General features: G+C 43.3%; 1 protein-coding gene and 1 long non-coding RNA gene across 4 annotated transcripts; one reads left to right on the forward strand and one right to left on the reverse strand.

Annotated features, from left to right (window-relative positions):
• The first annotated feature begins 373 nt into the window (after positions 1 to 373).
• On the forward strand, positions 374 to 17,891 carry ago1 (argonaute RISC component 1). Of its 2 annotated transcripts, none has more exons than XM_029450928.1 (19): positions 374 to 841; positions 4,580 to 4,766; positions 7,103 to 7,223; positions 8,232 to 8,413; positions 8,807 to 8,943; positions 9,246 to 9,395; positions 9,646 to 9,733; positions 9,865 to 10,012; positions 10,191 to 10,310; positions 10,396 to 10,518; positions 10,676 to 10,809; positions 11,121 to 11,305; positions 11,444 to 11,603; positions 11,952 to 12,042; positions 13,761 to 13,955; positions 14,119 to 14,253; positions 14,344 to 14,445; positions 14,776 to 14,975; positions 15,174 to 17,891. In XM_029450928.1, the coding sequence occupies exons 1-19, from the start codon at positions 817 to 819 to the stop codon at positions 15,280 to 15,282; spliced, it is 2,592 nt and encodes an 863-aa protein (XP_029306788.1). In that variant the 5' UTR covers positions 374 to 816; the 3' UTR covers positions 15,283 to 17,891. The 2 variants fall into 2 exon arrangements, with proteins under 2 accessions (XP_029306788.1, XP_029306789.1); XM_029450929.1 differs by having other exon boundaries at positions 9,246 to 9,380.
• LOC115020891 (uncharacterized) lies at positions 12,891 to 18,889 on the reverse strand. 2 transcript variants are annotated; one of them, XR_003833694.1, is made up of 4 exons: positions 18,751 to 18,889; positions 14,875 to 14,952; positions 13,309 to 13,375; positions 12,891 to 13,229 (listed from the first exon to the last, which is right to left on the reverse strand). It is a non-coding gene; the product is annotated as an uncharacterized LOC115020891 (long non-coding RNA). The 2 variants fall into 2 exon arrangements; XR_003833692.1 differs by having other exon boundaries at positions 13,309 to 13,429.
• Positions 18,890 to 19,086: the final 197 nt, after the last annotated feature.

Here is a 19,086-nt window from a genome sequence, read left to right on the forward strand (position 1 = left end):
AAAAACCCACTGCCTTTTCCCTTCTCATTACCTTTAAAACAAAGCCTATTAAAATGTATTTATCCTGAAATTGAATTGTTTGCCCAGTTTTCCTCCTGAAACATCCACTCAGAAAATATTCTGATAAACACATAGTGACACAACAAATGACATATTATGTCACAGAAAGGGAAAACATATTCAATATTAATTATAAACCTCTCTCATGTCTTTTCTTTGTTGGATATATTCGATGCAAACCTTTAAAGGAACCCTTTTTAAACACATGCCCATATATTTGCATATCTGCAGTGTAGTTCCGCCTTCGACCTCTGGGGTGTGACAGCAAGTTCATCAACAGTTCCTTTGCACTTTCTAATGGCAAAGAAGAAGTTTCAGATTTTTGGGGGGTGAGGGGCTGGCCTTTTTTGTTCTGTTGGAGAATTCTGCTTGAACGGTGAGCAGGAGCACAACAGACTGACAAGAAATCACCTCGCCGCGGCTATCGGCCAGATAACGGTGCTGGGAGGGACTGCACTGCCCCGCGGAGGAAGAGTGGTCCGAAATTAGACGGTCTCGCCCTCCAGCTCTCCCGTTACTACCTCCAGGGTCAACGGGCAGGCAAGCGACTGCCAGCTATCACCGTTAGCCTCAACTCCTCTGCGGGTCTGGGGGTTCTGGTGGTTGCAGGGGGCGGGGGTACACCGACAGGGGAGAAGACTACACGCCGAGAGGAGGGGGCTGGAAGTCTGAGACGCTTCCAGCCTGAAGGGGCCGGCGGTTTGGCCACAACACCCCGGACCAACTAGCTTGTACCCGCGCGGCTAAGTGAATGGGATGGAGCCGGGACCGTCTGGCGCTGGTAGGTTTTTTTTTTTTTTTACTTTAGTGGTTTAACATGTTATCAATCCAGATACCCACATTTTGGTTGCAGACTGCATTTGGGAAAACGGGGTACCGTATCCTGGCCTTAGCATCAGGGGGATGTAGAAGGGGGCTTGGTGACAACCCCGTCTGTTGCATCGCAACGTTTAAAGAAGAGAGAGTGGGAGATGGATGGGGCTCTCTTGCAGCCTGCATGCATGCATGCACACCACTTTTTATTTATCCAGATTTATAGCTATAGACAAGCCTTTTTAGGTGCTGACAATATCCTCAGCCATGCGCGGGGGGCAGGGAGGTCGTGGGAATCTGGATGAGGAGGGACGAGGTGAAGCCCGCCTTCCAGCAGCAGCAGCAGCAGCAGCAGCACCACAGCAGCAGCTGGCTGCACCCCGCACAGCAGACCAGCCTCCCTTCTCAGTGACAGGTTATCAAAAGGTTCAGGTTGTCTGAAGAGTGTTTAACACCTATACATTACATGCGCACATTAGGGACAGAGGCCTAACATCTGCAGAGACAGATGCATCTTTTATTTATGTTGAACCAAAAATAATCCTATACTGTGATGTCTGCTGTTGGAGTTAACGGAACAGGCTTTGGGAGAAGCATGTGCAGTGCGTTGCAGTTGTATGTGAGGTTTCGCTCTGCATTCTTCATGCTTGAGATCTACAGCTAGTTCTCATCAGTGCCAGTGCTGATCTTTATTTAGTAGTTGTCTTGGATGACACTGAGGTGTGGAGGCAGCTAATTAAAACACACACTAGGTAGTGTTTCAATTGTTTTAAATTATTTTAAGGAGGTGCTGTTGTACCCGTCTCTGAACCCTCCCTCAATATGTTTTTTACTTGAACAAGTAGCGCTGAGATTGAAATTACATTGTCAATCCAGACACTGACCCTTGAATATAGTTGAATAGGCTTGTTTTTATGTTTTTGGATGGGGGAAGGGTCCACGGGGGCCCCTCATCTCAAAGTCTGCTTTTGTGTTTGAAGTGTGATTATTCAATGTGCTATTTTCCGAGATTGAGATGATTGCCATGTTTAGCTCATGGTCAACAGCCAATTATTAAAGAGAGCCAAATAGTTTGGCCAAAACAATTGATGCATAATTGGCTGTTCCCTCTTATTTATGTACTTGGCCTGTTTGGATTTCCTGATGATGAGGGAAGGGGTCTCCTCATCAACGCTACTGTTTCCTATTTTGAGATTTTAAAGGCTAATTTCATCGTGATTAAAAAAAATTAATTGTTATTGTGTACTTGCATTCAAACTCAATAGCACTCATCCTTTATCATTAGCTCCACTTGCGAACTTCTATTACCAACAAAGTCAAAATTAGATTATTTAAAAGCTACATACTCAACTCAGAATGTAAAAATGTTATTGTCTCGTACTGTTTGCTTAACATTAGTTGTATTCTCACCAATAGATCCTGAAATGGGTAAATTAGGCTTATGGCTTGTTACGTCATTGTAAAGACAGTTTGAGTGTTTTCAAGGTATGATGCAGCACCAAAGCTCTGCTTTGAGTCTTTGCGCCCGGGAAAGACTATTGTCTTGGGATATGTGAAAGCGCTGGCTCCGCTTCTCACCATCTGCCTTCACTGGCACGAGGGCAAAGTGTGTGTCATTGTGTGAGTGCGCAACGACCACAACTCACTCTAGACGCTTACGTATTCTCACACGTACATGCTCTCTTACACATAGAGTATGCGCGGTCAACACATGTCTGGTGTCTGTGTTTGAGGTGCTTGTCAGATGTGTTGTAGTGTGATTTTACACTTAGACACACACACACACACACACACGCACACACACACACACACACACACACACACACACACACACACACACACACACACACACACACACACACACACACACACCAAGAAAAGCATCTTCCTGTGTTTTTTGGCTAATGTTAACTCTTCCTGTCAGATGTTAAAAGCTTAGTAACCAAATGATTAAGTGGAATGTTTGACCCAAGGATTTCCATAGCGGCTATTTAAAACGGGGCTTTTCCAGTTTGGGATACACAGGCGCCGTGGCCCAATTTGGGAACAGTGCAGGACCAAAAAGGCCAAGGTCTCTTCAGCATGACCACAGTGGCACCCCTGCCTCCTCCCATCTCCTCCAACAGCCCTACACACACACCCAGGTCCCCTGATATCCATGACAATGCTGTGTTGCCAAGGTGTCTCCATGGTGAGGCTGGGAATGTAGAGGGGGCCCCCTGTGTTTGTGTGTATGAGGGTGTGTGCCCGTTGTAGCAAGGGCGCTCCCTCTGTCGTACACCCATGTATTTGTGTGTGTGTGTGTGTGTGTGTGTGTGTGTGTGTGTGTGTGTGTGTGTGTGACGGAGGAGCAGGGCAGCTGGGGTCTTTGTTATGGTGGAGAAGGGCTGTTCTCTGGGGACCCCGAGGTTAAGGCACTGGGCCCCTTTCAGGCAGGAGTCACAGCTAGCCTCACATCTAGCACTCATTCTAGGACCCGCTCTGCATTAGACCTCCTGATTGGCTCAGACTTGTTTTTAAAACATGATGCTAGTATGAACGCTGATAGTCACGAATCGGTGAGGTTTAAGTTATATGCTGTTTACTACTTGTTACTAGAGCTGCAACCTAATCGGTTAAATGTTGAAGTTAATGTAAAAATCAAATATAGAGAAATTCTACTTTTCTCTATTTTGTGATATTTTATATTGAACTGAATATCTTTTGGCTTTTGGAGTGACAACATTTCATTGATCAAAAGATTAATAGAAAACAATCGGCACTAAAATAATGGCTTGTTGTTACTTCTTCTGCCAATGAAATACTGCTTTTTAAATCTAGATTATACAAATCAATGCCAAACGCAACCCACTGACAAATAACTGACAAACGAAGAGTGTGTTGGACGAAGACATGTTCGGAAATTAGACTTTTGAAAGTGCAAAATACAGTATGTTTAGGGCAGTTTAAGATTATTTTCTAATATATAATCTCTAAATCATTTTCTCTATTAATCGATAAAGTAATTGGTCTGTAAAATGTCATAGTGCACTCTCAGAGCCCTCTGTGACATCTTCAATCTTCAAAATAATTTGTTTTGTTGATCAATTATCATCATTGTTGGTAATCAGTAGCAGGGATGTGAACAGAAGCACAACACACAACACATTTGATTTGCAAAAATCACGCTTTGATGCTTTGCTACGTAAAATTCTAATGTATTCCTTTTTTTTTTCTCCCGCCATAATTTCTCTTTCTACCGCCCTCCCCCCTTCTCTCCCTTGTCAATCCTCATTTGACCTAATCTGGTTATTCCTCCTCCTCTTCCTTATGCCTTGCCGATATTCTCCTCCATCACCCTTTATCTAACCACTTATATAACATACCTCTCGCCCCAAATGCATATTTTGCCTCTCAACTGTTCCATTCCCTCTTTTCCTATCTTCCCTCTCCTTCTTCTTGTCTTCCTGTTCCTGCAACTCACTCTTGTGTCTATTATGTCCTCTTCTTGGCCCCTGCCTACGCTTCCTTCCCGGCTCATACCACATTTCTCGCCCTCATTCAACCACTTCCTTTGGCATCTCCTCACTTAACTGTTCTTTATCTCACGTGTGCCTGCTTTGGCCATTTGCGCATCCACTTCCGTCATTCCCACCCTCTTTGCTCTGAACCTCCTCCACACTGTCACCTGTTCTTGTCGATGGCTCCCTATCCTCTATCTGTCCAGTGCCCATGGGGGCCTTCCCCCCACCCCTGCAGCAGGTGTTCCATGCCCCCCGCCGGCCAGGCATGGGTACCGTGGGCAAGCCCATCAAGCTGCTGGCCAACTACTTCGAGGTGGAGATCCCAAAGATGGACGTCTTTCACTACGAGGTTGACATTAAGCCCGACAAGTGCCCACGGAGAGTCAACAGGTAATAGGACATGTGGCTACGCCTTCATCTGATCACAGCAGCAATGTTTTCTTCTTCTCTGTGATGCCCCACATCAACCTGAAAGATCAGTACTTGTCAGTTTCCATGTGTCATAAGCAGTAATTAACTTGTGGCAGCGAGGCATGCATTTTAAAAAGTCAACAAGCAGCTGAAATGTCTGCAGGGAGGAACAGTTTGAAACTTGTAATCATCAGGAGGCAGGAACAACAGCTACTTTCAACACGAACAGTGCAGCAGGGATTACAATGTCATTCTTTGTAACCGCTCATTTATTTATTTTTACAGGTTGATTCCTATGTCGGGAAAATAATGTCAAATAAATGTGTTGCTGCTAAAGTAGAGCTTTTCAACTCTCAAGTATGTTTGACATGGATTGTGTTTGCAACATGCAGCTCTTTTTATGTAGGAAAATAAATATTTGAATGAAGTGAAAGCAGATATTTAGTCATTAATCTCCTAAATTGGGGGCAATAAAACCTGAATCTTGTGACCTGCTTTTGATATATTTTCTGGCAATGAAACATATTTTCCAAACTTTGAATAACCCTATATCCTTTTCGTACTGATGTGTTAAATTATCCTACCGAGAGTGACTTCTCGTCACCTTGAGGGAGCAAAAAGCAACGTGATAAAAGTCCATACATCTGTGCAGAATCAGGTTTCACATCATTTGGAAGGAGGAAGCCTTCGCCTCCTGCGGTCACCGGACTGGACAGATGGTGGAGTCAAAAGTGAAGTGATTTGTCATAAAATGCAGGAGCAAAAATAGGCAAAATAAATTAGGATTGGAGCAGGTTCATTGCAAAAAAAGAAATTCAAATATATTCTATTCATTTGCAAAGAGTCTTGTTTTAGGTTCAGTCTAACTATTCACACTAGCACAGATTACTATGTTAATTGCAATTTATTTGCAAGCTTCAGTATATAAAACAAAAATGACGCCAATAATCCCTACACAGGCTCCCAAATATACATAAAAAGACCTGACATGGTTATGATTTGTCACATGCATTACTTTAATCCAAGCGACAAACAGCACATAAACACAAATTATGAATTTACTCAGCGGGCTCTCCAGAGTTCCACTAAAAAGGACTTGTCCTGTCTGCCTTTGAGGGGAAATGGCAACACGCCACACGTTACAAATGTTTCGTCATGCTTGATCTAGGACAATTTCCCGTTCTATGAAGGCACGAATGCCATGTTCCCTTTCACTGAGCAAGAGCCTAAACTTGTCGTATCACACTACGAGGTGGCTGTCAACAAGATGTGCTTGGTTATCATGTTCCACAGTTGTCTTTTGTATGGAGACATGTGTCAGGTGTCAGGGAGGGAAGAAGCAGGAATATAATATAGGCTAACTTTGTTTTTTTTGTCAGTGTCTTGGCACTCGCCCAGTCCATGAACTATCAAGTGCACTTTCCCAGTGTGGCTGGCTAATAGCCTTGGCTCTTTGGAGAATCATCAATAGTCATTAAAACAGACCCGGTGTCTAAATCTGTCTTTTAATCTGGAAAACCTGGAGAGATCCAGGTTCTTTTAATTCCTGGAAAGTAATAACATCTGGCTATTTGAAGCCAGATGTTATTACACAAACATGGGGTAACCTTTACTGTTTCCTCAAGACCAATTCATTACTTTTCTCAAAACCCTGAAAGACATAACTTGATATTATTCATGTGTATCTTTTAAAACAGCCCTGACTTAATACTAGTTTCCTCATGTAGCATTTCATTTTGGATTGAACATGTAATCTTTTGTTCAAATCTTTCAAGATCTCAGACAAGAGAGCACTCTAGGAGAGCTTCTTTGTCTTCCCAATTAACAACGATGTGAACAGAAACAAAAAAAACCAAATCAATAATCTCCCATTTGTAATTGAACAGTTCTTTTTATTTGGTCAGAAAATCAGAAATGACCTTCTCGAACATTCAGAGAGGGTCTCTTTTGGTTTTGGGGCTTGAAGACAAAGGTTCCAAGAAGCGATGCAAAGGTCAAGCCCTTTTGACCTTTTCTTTTCAGGACAACTCCTCATCCCCCCCACACTTTATATGAAGGCCAAGGCACCGTCCATTGAAAGGTGGCCCCCTGCCCACACCCTCGCTCTTTTTGTCCTTGCCTCTTCCCCTGTGACCATGAGATATTGCACCCAACAGCTGCATCCTGCTTGATCAATATTCTATCATCTTGAGAGCTGCTTACCCCCCCCACGATCACAATACAGCGTCCTGATCAGGCGATGGGTTTAGTTGGCACAGCAGGGTCACTTTCTTGTTTCTGGCGCATGTTAATCTCATACCGTGTCCTTCCTACAGGGAGGTGGTGGAATACATGGTGCAACACTTCAAGCCCCAGCTCTTTGGCGACAGGAAGCCGGTGTATGACGGCAAAAAGAACATCTACACGGTGCTAGCACTTCCTATTGGGAGTGAGAAGGTAAATGTTTGCAGTGGTTTTGCTTTACACTGTCACGCCATGCCATTATCACCAACTAATGTCTCCTCAGGGATCATTAAAGTCCGTTTTAAGCCCTGTTCGATTTACACTATTATAACAGAACGTGCTATTTAACTCCTGCAGAGCACATATGTCTATCTCAGTATTCATAACACCCGCAGACACCTACTGTTTAATGCAACCCCGTTTCTGCCTGTTTGGAGTATTTATATGTTTTAATGTGCATTTGAGTACAAAGAGTTCTGCTTTCTGTTCTTTCTGAGCTTAAAGTAAAAAGCATTTCTTTTCTTTCTTGACGAGAGTTGGAGAATAGGAACACTACCATTCCTCTATCTGTCCTGCCACAGCCCGTTAGCTTAGCTTAGCATTAATAATGGAAACAGGGAAGAAATGGTCCAGCACCATAACCCCTTATAAAACTGCAATTTGTGATTTTTACGCTTTTGTTTTTGTGCAGATCAAACAAACAAGATATAGCGTGTTAATGAGTGCGCTCTGGAGGTGCTAGTGTGTGGATTTTGTTACTTTCGGACAGAGCCCGGCGAGTCTTTATGCTAAGCTAAGCTAACAGGCGGCTGGCTGTGGCTTCATATTTACTCTACACACTTGAGAGTGGTATTGATTTTCTCACCCAACTCCCAAGAAAGCGAATAAATGTACGTCAAACAATTTATTAAAGGACACATACCCATGTACTTTAACACACAGTCACATTTAAGAGCTCATATAGCAATGGAAACAAAAACTACGGCTGTAAGTGATGTAGTCAAGGTGTTTCTGAACCACCTTCTGTAGTGTGAAATGCCTTCTTGAATAATGACTCCTGTACAGAGTAGGGTTTACTGTATAGTGCACAGTGTGATAATGTGCTTTGCTTGCTAATAGTTCATCTTCCATTACATTTCTGCTTATTGTTTTCCGTCTCCTGCAGAGTTGTTCTTTACCTCTCCGCTCTGTTTCTGTCCTTTCTGTCCTCTATTTCCCCAGGTGGATTTTGAGGTAACTATCCCAGGTGAGGGCAAAGACCGAATCTTCAAGGTGTCCATCCGTTGGCTGGCCAAAGTGTCATGGCGCCTGCTGCAGGAGACTCTGGTCAGCGGTCGGCTGCAGGTCCCCCTCGACTCGGTTCAAGCCCTGGACGTGGCCATGCGCCACCTGGCCTCTATGAGGTACGTGCACACTGCAAAATCCCTGCTCGTGTCAAATTGAGTTATATCCAGATGGGAAAGTTTTTTCCAAGTTGACAAAATAAATGTGCAGCCTAGCAAGGTTAACCGTGGCGTTCCATTCACATCAGACCATCATGGCTCCAGGGGATAGAGTCTCTAAACTGGGCAGGAATGATAACTGGCTTGAGGACTACTGAGCTACTGATGTTTGTGGAAGAAGTAGTCAGTTCAGTGATAATGTCTGCAAACCCTTCTAAGAGTTGACCTATTCTGAAACGTCCTACACGGGACGGTAACTTTACTGGATATGAAGTCACACCGAGGTCATGCTTTGAAATAAGTCACGTCTTTTTGCACATTCATCATTTTCTTCTCCCCGGCTTCTCTAATTAGGTACACTCCAGTGGGCCGTTCATTCTTCTCCCCACCTGAAGGATACTACCACCCACTGGGTGGGGGGAGGGAAGTCTGGTTTGGCTTCCACCAGTCTGTGCGCCCCGCCATGTGGAAGATGATGCTTAACATTGATGGTGAGTCAGTGATCTCATTGTTTTTTTTACTGACAATGCATAACTGGGCAGAAACAGGATCAAAAGTCAAATGTACTCTGGGAACAAAGAGGATTTGAACCTCCAATCATTCTGTAATTTCTCATCATATATTATAAATATAGGCTTCTTTGGCTGCTTGTATCAATAATGTTGCTTTGATAAATGCCTTTTTAAAGGGTGACCTGAAGGCTCGTTAAAGTTGTGGACATCCATGCAGCTGTTTGTTAAGTTGCTCTTCTCTGACCTGTGTGGACTTATTGCTGTTCTCTGTCTCCCTCTAGTGTCCGCCACAGCCTTCTACAAAGCCCAGCCTGTAATCGAGTTCATGTGTGAAGTTTTGGACATCCGCAACATCGACGAGCAGCCTAAGACTCTCACTGACTCGCAAAGGGTCCGCTTCACCAAGGAGATTAAAGGTGGGCTACTGACAGGTGTGAAAGTTCGTCTCAAACACTGCATGATAAAACAAAATCAACAAGAAAATAAATGTACACCATTACACTGCTGTCTAAAGATTCACACACTAGGGCTGATGTATCGCATTTCAAAACTCTTGCTAGACCTTATAAATAAGTTTCTGCCATTTGTTATCAGCAACATTTCCCTGTAATTATCATGTCAGTCTTTTTGTATCTGTTTGTGTTAATTCTTGTGTACGTCACTTACTGTTGGCATTACCAGGCCTGAAGGTAGAGGTGACCCACTGCGGCCAAATGAAGAGGAAGTATCGCGTATGCAATGTCACCCGACGACCTGCAAGCCACCAAACGTAAGTCAGATAAACTGCGGGTGTTATTACCTCGTGATGCATTGATGACAGGGTTACTCATCACAGCAAAGGCAACTTCTTCATCTTTTCACCAGATACAGTGATTCACACGTTGTTGTCATGTCCACCAGGTTTCCCCTCCAGCTTGAAAGTGGGCAGACAGTCGAATGTACCGTGGCCCAGTACTTCAAGCAGAAGTACAACCTGCAGCTAAAATACCCACACCTGCCCTGTCTACAGGTGGGGCAGGAGCAGAAGCACACCTACCTGCCTCTGGAGGTGAGTACGGGTGATATGATATCTTAGTTTGTTATTTAAGGATTTAACCAATAAAGAGTGTTCGTATGTAACAACAACATGCACACTGGCTCAAACATTATTTTGAGATGCATCCGAGATTAGTTTGTGTGAAGAACCAATGGCTACACCCTAATGACTCTGGATGTACTGCTTCCAGGTGTGTAACATTGTAGCAGGTCAACGATGCATCAAGAAACTGACAGATAATCAGACCTCCACTATGATCAAAGCCACGGCTCGCTCCGCGCCCGACAGACAAGAGGAGATCAGCAGGCTGGTGAGTTGTAGAGCCCACTGGTGGGTGGGGAAGTATAACTCTGTGATTTGTAGTGTAAATGATGGGTTTTTTTCACCCTCCACAGATGAAGAATGCTAACTTCAACCTGGACCCGTACATCCAGGAGTTTGGGATCAAAGTGAAAGATGAGATGGCTGAGGTGACGGGCAGAGTGCTTCCAGCCCCTATCCTGCAGTATGGAGGACGGGTAAGACATGATTCATTTGTTGGGACGGGAGAGTCTTGAATTAGGGTAAAAATCCTTCAGTTGCATTTTTTCCACACACAGTCGTGTACATTGTTGTTGCGGTAGATCTGACCTGATTTGGTTTAAACTTTCTCTCCTCTGATCCTCTCTTCCACAGAACCGTGCTATAGCAACCCCCAACCAGGGAGTGTGGGACATGAGGGGGAAGCAGTTTTATAACGGCATCGAGATCAAAGTTTGGGCGATTGCTTGCTTTGCCCCCCAGAAACAGTGCAGAGAGGAGGTGCTAAAGTAAGTACTAATGAGTTCTAACACTGGGAATAAATCACTTGAACGTTCTTGGCTGTTTTGCATTTAAGAGTGGTGAGTCATTAGATCCCTTTTAATTTAGCAAGAGAAAAAATGTGAATCCACAACGCCTAATTATGGCTACATTAGTATCTCAAACACTGATTCATTCATTTAGAATATTAATCAATAATATTAATCAATTGTTTTTTATCGCGATAAAATCCTACATCGTGCCATCCCTAGTGCAAGGCAACAGTAAAGTCTGAAAAGCTCTGCTGAGTTTCATCTCAACTTATCTGATTTCCTTTCAGGAACTTCACAGACCAGCTGCGTAAGATCTCCAAGGACGCTGGGATGCCGATTCAGGGGCAGCCATGTTTCTGTAAATACGCCCAGGGAGCGGACAGCGTGGAGCCCATGTTCAGACACCTGAAGAACACCTACTCTGGACTGCAGCTCATCATCGTCATTCTGCCGGGGAAGACTCCTGTCTACGGTAGGCTGCGTTATTTTTCTTGGATATACACACTTGGCATCATCTAAAGACGTCAGGGCAGAAGGTTTAAAAGCTGAACTTGACAAAATGCCACCTCGGTCCTTTCGCTTCACGGTGTTCTCATCTCTTTTTATCAGCCTGAGGTAAAGCGTGTGGGCGACACCCTCTTGGGCATGGCCACGCAGTGTGTCCAGGTGAAGAACGTGGTGAAGACGTCACCTCAGACCCTCTCCAACCTCTGCCTCAAGATCAACGTGAAGCTGGGAGGCATCAACAACATCCTGGTGCCTCACCAACGGTGAGCTGTTGTTTGGGCTGCTTTTGAATTAGCTGCACACATTTATGGCAGGAGGGCAACAGTGAGAGTTATAAGAACACTTTAGTCACCCATTCATGAGAGACCACCGCCAGAGGTCATTGCTGTTAATACCTGGGACTGCAATGTTTCCATATATGGCACTGTTTAACCATAGAAGTGTATTTGACTTGGTAATATTTATAGCCCACAGAGTTTGCTGGATGACATATTTTATTGACCCATCTCAGTATGTCAGCCTGTGATAATAATACAACTCCTCAAGAGCAACGCCACACTGCTTTTATGAGCAAGTGTAATTTGCATCTCCTCCTCCATTCGCTCTCTCAGGTCTGCAGTGTTTCAGCAGCCGGTTATCTTCCTGGGAGCAGACGTCACGCATCCCCCTGCTGGTGATGGCAAGAAGCCCTCCATTACTGCTGTAAGTCTCCGAAATAAACACCTTCATTAAACACCACTTGACCTTGAATCTCAGGAAGAGGAAGGAATGTGCGACTGCTGCGTGTCACATGAAGTCAGTCAATTCTGGGCGTGCAGGTTAAGCTGTTGTGTGACATTAGAGGACATTATTTCTCATTAATACTTGTTATATAGAGACTAAATGATTACTTGAAGGTTATATATTTGATAATATAAATAATAGAGTAATAGTGTTATTATTGTCTGTGTTCTTTATTGTTTAAAGAACACATTAGAGGAAGAGAAATCATTAGTTCAGGAGAAATATCCTTCTCTGACTTCAATACAGTGAGAAGTTATTGAAGTATAGTAGTGGGCTTTATAAGAGAAGCAGCCGCTCGATGCACTTGGCCAAAGTCAAAGTAATTCATTTATAAATTTCCCCGAATATGCATGAATGTCAGGCAGGGTCTGTCCGCTGCTGCTGTTTGTGTTGGACGCAAGCAGCTTTGTTTCAGCTCCGACATACAGGCGGCTGAGAGTGGATCAAAACTATATCTGGTGAATAGTCGAGACAACACGGGGATTTGAACTTTGATCTCTGCTTTTCAAAGACTATGTATAAAGTCCAGATGCTACGTTGGCAGGGACTCTTTTTTTATAGGCAAATAAAAACCAAAAACAACAAGGTCATGCAAATAATACAAATGACCTGACGATGTCATAGAAAAGGAAACGCACATGCTTGTGGTTGCTTAGTGACAGTGGCACACGGCAATGATGAATCACACAGCCATGAAGAGCATGTGTGAGGCAGAAGAGCTTTCATTCAAAAAAAGTTCAAAAACACTTGAATTTCAAAACACTTTAATAACAATTGTTGTTACATTCAGCTCTTATGGGAGTATTTATTCTCCATTTGACTTATAACATGAGTGCACAATAGAAATTGGATAGATGACATGAATTCATTTGGGATGGGCATTTGTAATTCATTTTGGCATTTTCATAAAAAAGCATGATTAGTTACAGTCCTACTTTACAGATTTACTCTGAGACAGTACTTCACATGTAACAAGCAATTTACAATGAAGAACTGCACAAGGGATGTTCTTTTCTGATGCATCAAATTAGAGGTAAATGTCCTGCTTTCATGAGTCTGCAGTCATTCTGACTTTTAGTTTGGACTCTGATGCGCAACAAATGATGCTGAAGGAAGAAAGAGAAAGTAGTAAAGAGAGGAGTAAGTGAGGGATAAAGGGGAACAAATAGCTCATCACTGACTCACGTTCAAAAAGGAAATGACGTCAACCATCTCTTGACCTCCGCTCATCTGTGGTTGGTTGTGTTGTTGCCTAGCAATTATGACAAATGGAGAGAGGAAAGTGAGTCCGTCTTGTTCCTCCTGACTGAGGAGGAAAGTGGGGGGGAATGATGATTTGTAGACAGTGCAGGGTTAGAATTTGAGGAAAGAAACATTTCTGTTGAGCCTCGCACTCTCCCCGGGGACGCTAACGTACACATATACACATTGGGACAAATATCTGATCACAGTGGATTAGATGAAGTCGACTAACATGATTTTCTTAGTTTCTCTGTTATACATTTGAGGGATACTTTTTATGCAAAGCATCTTATAATACCCAATGGTTTTTATGCATATGTGTTACCAGCTGGAATCAAACGACTAACCCTGACAGTGCCCTGCTCAACTCTGTCACTTCCTTCCCTCTCTTCCAGGTGGTAGGCAGTATGGATGCTCATCCCAGCAGATACTGTGCCACAGTGCGAGTCCAGAGGCCCAGACAGGAGATCATTGAAGATTTGTCTTACATGGTGCGTGAACTGTTGATTCAGTTCTACAAGTCGACCCGGTTCAAGCCCACCAGGATCATTTTCTACAGGGATGGAGTTCCTGAGGGACAGTTGCCACAGGTAATGTGGTAGTGGTAACTGATGGTTGATATACTAGCCTCCACTAGATTGTTCTAATTATGTAGAATTATTTAATATTACTTAAACTTATGCAGGCAAAGGGCTTTTTTTTGCATGTTTTAATAAGAGCTTGAGTGCTAATAAACAATGTTCTGGTGTGCAGATTCTCCACTACGAGCTCCTGGCCATCAGAGATGCGTGCATCAAGTTGGAGAAAGACTATCAGCCAGGCATCACCTACATCGTGGTGCAGAAACGCCACCACACACGCCTCTTCTGTGCTGACAAGTCTGAAAGGGTGAGCTTTCTATTTGCACACTAGTTTGAGAAAACTTACATTCTTGTTTGTATGTTTCATAATGATCATCTTTGTGTTTACTTATGATAGATTGGGAAGAGTGGGAATATTCCTGCAGGGACAACAGTGGACACCAGCATCACTCATCCCTTTGAGTTTGACTTCTACCTGTGCAGCCATGCAGGCATACAGGTAATAATACCAACAGAATCTTTTATTTTTCTGTAATTAAGATAACAAAAATAAATAATCCCTGAATAGATTATAATTAGAGTGAATATGCCTTTGACCCTTCAACCCTACGTATTTAATTTGGCTGACCTACATAGCCATTTTAGTATGCAAGTTTCATCTCGCGCTCTCTCTCTCTCTCTCTCTCTCTCTCTCTCTCTCTCTCTCTCTCTCTCTCTCTCTCTCTCTCTCTCTCTCTCTCTCTCTCTCTCTCTCTCTCTCTCTCTCTCTCTCCCCCCCCCTCCCTCTCTCTCTCTCTCTCCCTCTCCCTCTCCCTCTCCCTCCCTCCAGGGAACCAGCCGGCCGTCTCATTACTACGTCTTATGGGACGACAATCGTTTCACGGCTGATGAGTTGCAGATTCTCACCTACCAGTTGTGCCACACTTACGTGCGCTGTACCCGCTCTGTCTCCATCCCTGCACCAGCCTACTACGCTCGTCTTGTGGCCTTCCGTGCCCGCTACCATCTGGTGGACAAAGAGCATGACAGGTTGGTGTGGTTATGAAATATGTAACACGGTGTTTCTCAAACACTCATTGTCCCAAAGTTCTGAGGACCCACAGTTTTTAGTAAAAATAAATAATGTTAATTAAAGTGTGACATAGGCCTTCTGCTCTATTCTGTGGAATCACAAATATATTGTCACTGATCATTGTTCTGCCACTTGTCTCCCTGTCATCTCTGCAGTGGAGAGGGCAGCCACGTGTCCGGTCAGAGTAACGGTCGGGACCCCCAGGCGCTGGCTAAAGCTGTTCAGATTCACCATGACACCCTGAGGACCATGTACTTCGCCTGAGCTCCACCGACCCTCACCACCATCGACCCCTCCCACCTCATTTCTACCTGAGTGGGCACACCGCCCACCACCACCTCATCCCCATCCCTTATTCCCAATGACTGCCCACCACACATACGCCACAGACCTGCCAGTCATTCACCCAAGTCGAACAAACATAAGGCGTTCACCTGTTAAACACAGGCAGACTCTACAGCCTCATGCACTCAAACCGTTATGAATATTATTTTTTGTTGCGTTTTATTTACCAGGACTATTTTTAAACGTGGCTATTATTATGTAACTGTATTTGTACGATACCTTCACACTCCAGTGTATGTAAGTATGCAATACGGATGGGAGGAAAATAGGCGGGGGGGGGGAAGTCACAAAAAACTTTTTTAACTGCCACCACGATACTGCCTCTTTACCCATCCGAATGCCGGACGCCAGTGTTCCAAGCCCCTTAGTTCGGGGATCCTCCAGATGGGTCGTACATGTATCATTTTATCGTTGTCATGAACTACATTCATGTTTTTAATGTTTTTGAATAATGTTATTTTTTTAAACTGCCTTGAGGAGTCTGAGGTATGGTACACTAGCACTTAGAGGTAGCATGTAGGTGCTACCAGTCCTGCACATAAGAGTTTGTTAGTACATGAGAGGCTAGCCCTCTGGTCTTTATATTAGCGGAGACAGAAAGCGCAGGTGTAGCACGTCGTAGATACAGGAGAGCAGTCCTGCCGCACGCTCTGTGCTGATTGGTCAGTCCCTTAGAGATTTAGCCTATAGTGGCAAGCTTAGCATAACAATAGAGGGCCCATTTGCATAGAGTGTATCAAATATACTTGCACCCCAAGCACCTAAACCAGCATTATTAACCAGCCAAAAGTGATGCCAACCAATGGAAGAGGGGCACTTAAACAGGAAGATTAAACGTTCGTTTCTGTATGCGTTGCTCTTTTAGGATATACGAGGCACTTTTTTTATTTACTTATTGATTTATTTCACTTCAAAATAGTGGGACTTGTCTGTTCTGAGGCTTGACGCAGACTACTTTGAAGTTTTTACACCAACACCTGCATAGCTTTCAGAACAAATAGGTAACTAAGGCAATAGGCAAGGTCAACACTCTGTACATTTGAATGCAGGCAAATATAAAGTCTGTGATCACTTAAGTGCTGCAAAGCTGAACTCGCATTCAGCAAATTGACCTTGCTCCGATCATTGTGCACATTCCAACATGCATCAGTGGAGATGACGCCACACAGTGCACTCTAATCTTCCTGCGCACTTCTTTGCGCACCTTTACACACCTATTCCCATTTTTACAAAGTTTTTTCCTCTGCAGGCATTTACAACTCTTAGCCTGAATAGCAGATTCACACACACACACACACACACACACACACACACACACACACACACACACACACACACACACACATATCTGCCCTCTCCGTCTCTTTCTTAGCATGTAGAGACCAACCTCTTCAAATGCACTTGTTCCCTTATTCCCCTCTAAGCCAAACTGTCACTGATCACCACCATCACCTTCTATCCTTGCTGTGTATCCTCACTTTTAACATCACACACCTGCAGCATCCCCTGCCCCAATCCCCTAGCTTGTGTTAGCCAATCCCCATTGGTGCTCTGTGTGCATGGGCTGCACAGATAGGGGATTGCTACATTGGACAGGGCAGGCCAGTATTACGACTACGTAATATGCCCTGCCCTTACATCTAGTCACTTTCTGGATTTATGAAGAAAAAAAAATGCATGTAATTATTTTTTATGAATATTCTGAGCCACCTTATTTTGGTTTACTTAGAGGTAGGAGCCTTGCGCTCGTCACTGCCTGTCAGTTTTCCCTTGATTGTGTAACGGTTATAAAGACTGCTTTTTCCTTTGTCACTATTATGATGATGATGTGACTATTGTCAGAGTGTATCCTCAAGAGGGCACTGTGGAAACGGTCTCAAAATTCCACATCAGTTGCCGTGTAAAGCGCCTCAAATGTTGTCTGATGGTCAAAGCCCCTTTGAGCTGAAAGGGATCAAAAGATAAGAAATCAGATGAGTTTGATTTTTAAATTATGTTTATTAACTTGCATAATCAAAATGCTTTTGTACACCGTTTTACTGATCCTTCATTGTGTCCAAGGTGATTTGTATATATACATATATAATATTAACCTGTTATGTATTTTGGCTCACCAGTTGCCAGGCCTTTCACAGTTGGGGCCAGTGTTTAACCCCTCATTCTATGCTGAAGTAAAAAAAAAAAAAGAAGAAATATCAGTCATGGGGCATTTTCCAAGAACCACTGAAACCAGATGCAGTTTTTCACTCACTGAAGCCACAAAGCACCTTGCAAATGGGGGAGACGAAATGGCAGTCACCCTGGAAATGCATCCTGTGGACACCGGAGAGTCCACTCCTCTCACACAGCCTCACTGTCCGACTAAGCAATATTGAAGCCACTGATCAAGAACAGTCCTTGTCATAGCACTTCCCAATAGATTTGAATGAAAGGACATGGAAGCATATTGTTTTGGCTCTGTATGTGATAGTATGGGAACTCTGTTGGGGCGGGTTATTTTTTAAATAAAATAAAATTGTTTTTTATTACTTTTGTAGTTCTTTTTTTTTGAACTTATAACTTTAAACTTTGTTTGCTTGGATTTTAGTTGAATTTATAATAGTGATCAAGTCAGAACTTCAGTTAACATTAGTGTCCCAGTAAGCACAGATGGATCAGCTATAGCTATAGAAGGCAATACACAACATAAATAATGAATTAGAAAACGATAAATATGTCAAAGTATTACAACTAAAATATAAACATTAGAGATTGTATGGACCCAGTTGAAATACTGCCCTTTAAACATTGAACCTTTAAACATGACGGTTCAATAAACAGTTGTCTTAATGTAAATAATCAACGGGGGAGGTTTCAGGGTGATATCTATTTGTTAAAAAAATACTTTATTCATCTTTGAATTTTACAATACATATCTTTTAAGGCCATTTTCTCAAGATGAGTAACTTTCCAGTTTCATTCCCATCTATATCCTCAAGGTTTTTGCTTGTTCATATCATTCATATCCTGATTTATATATATGTTTAAATCCTAAAATCATTATTTTTAATAGATGTTGACAGTACTTTTCTGATTTATGCAGCGATACATAGAGATATCCAAAAACCATTGACTCTAATATGTCTACAAAATGAATTTGAATCTGACTTTATTCAATTACCAGATTTCTGTTCTGGAAATGTATGCACGTTAGGACCTATTTAATAAGAAAATGCATCATTAGCACATCTAAATATACAATTCCTGCAAACTTGTAACACAAAAGAATAATTGTATTCAACCTGGGGATGTGCCATGGGGATATTTCACCTGCAGTGTCTCCCCTTAACACACATGTAGCCAATAATTCACCCAAATGTATTCATAGTATTGTACATTTAGGGTTACCTTTGGGTGAAGGCGGAGTTGTTTCTTCTGACGTCTCGTGACACAGAGCCCACCTCTTCCTGTCGGTGTCAGAAAGGAAACTTCACCATATTTAGCTGGCTTGCCGAAGCCCCGCAGAGTTGATCTGTCAACCAGACTGGAAGCCTTGACACTTAGTGGCTTGACACTGCCCGGCGCTGACAGCTTTCTTTCGGCAGCGGGACTGAAGACGACGTCGGAGGGATATGGTTCTCTGGGAGGCAGGGCCGTGTCAACGGCTGGTTTTAACGCGATGAAAAGTAACCGTCGTCCTGTCAGAATCCCAACTGTCCAACAGCCCGAGCTAGCCCGTTAGCT

This window comes from Cottoperca gobio, chromosome 16 (genome assembly GCF_900634415.1).
Source record: "Cottoperca gobio chromosome 16, fCotGob3.1, whole genome shotgun sequence".
In the NCBI taxonomy this organism is placed as follows: Eukaryota; Metazoa; Chordata; class Actinopteri; order Perciformes; family Bovichtidae; genus Cottoperca; species Cottoperca gobio.

Coding starts and splice junctions, on each gene's coding strand:
- ago1 (XM_029450928.1), top strand. CDS start 817: ATGGAGCCGGGACCGTCTGGCGCTG. Junction 8,414..8,806: donor CGCCACCTGGCCTCTATGAG/GTACGTGCACAC, acceptor TTCTCTAATTAG/GTACACTCCAGTGGGCCGTT. Junction 13,956..14,118: donor CTGAGGGACAGTTGCCACAG/GTAATGTGGTAG, acceptor TCTGGTGTGCAG/ATTCTCCACTACGAGCTCCT.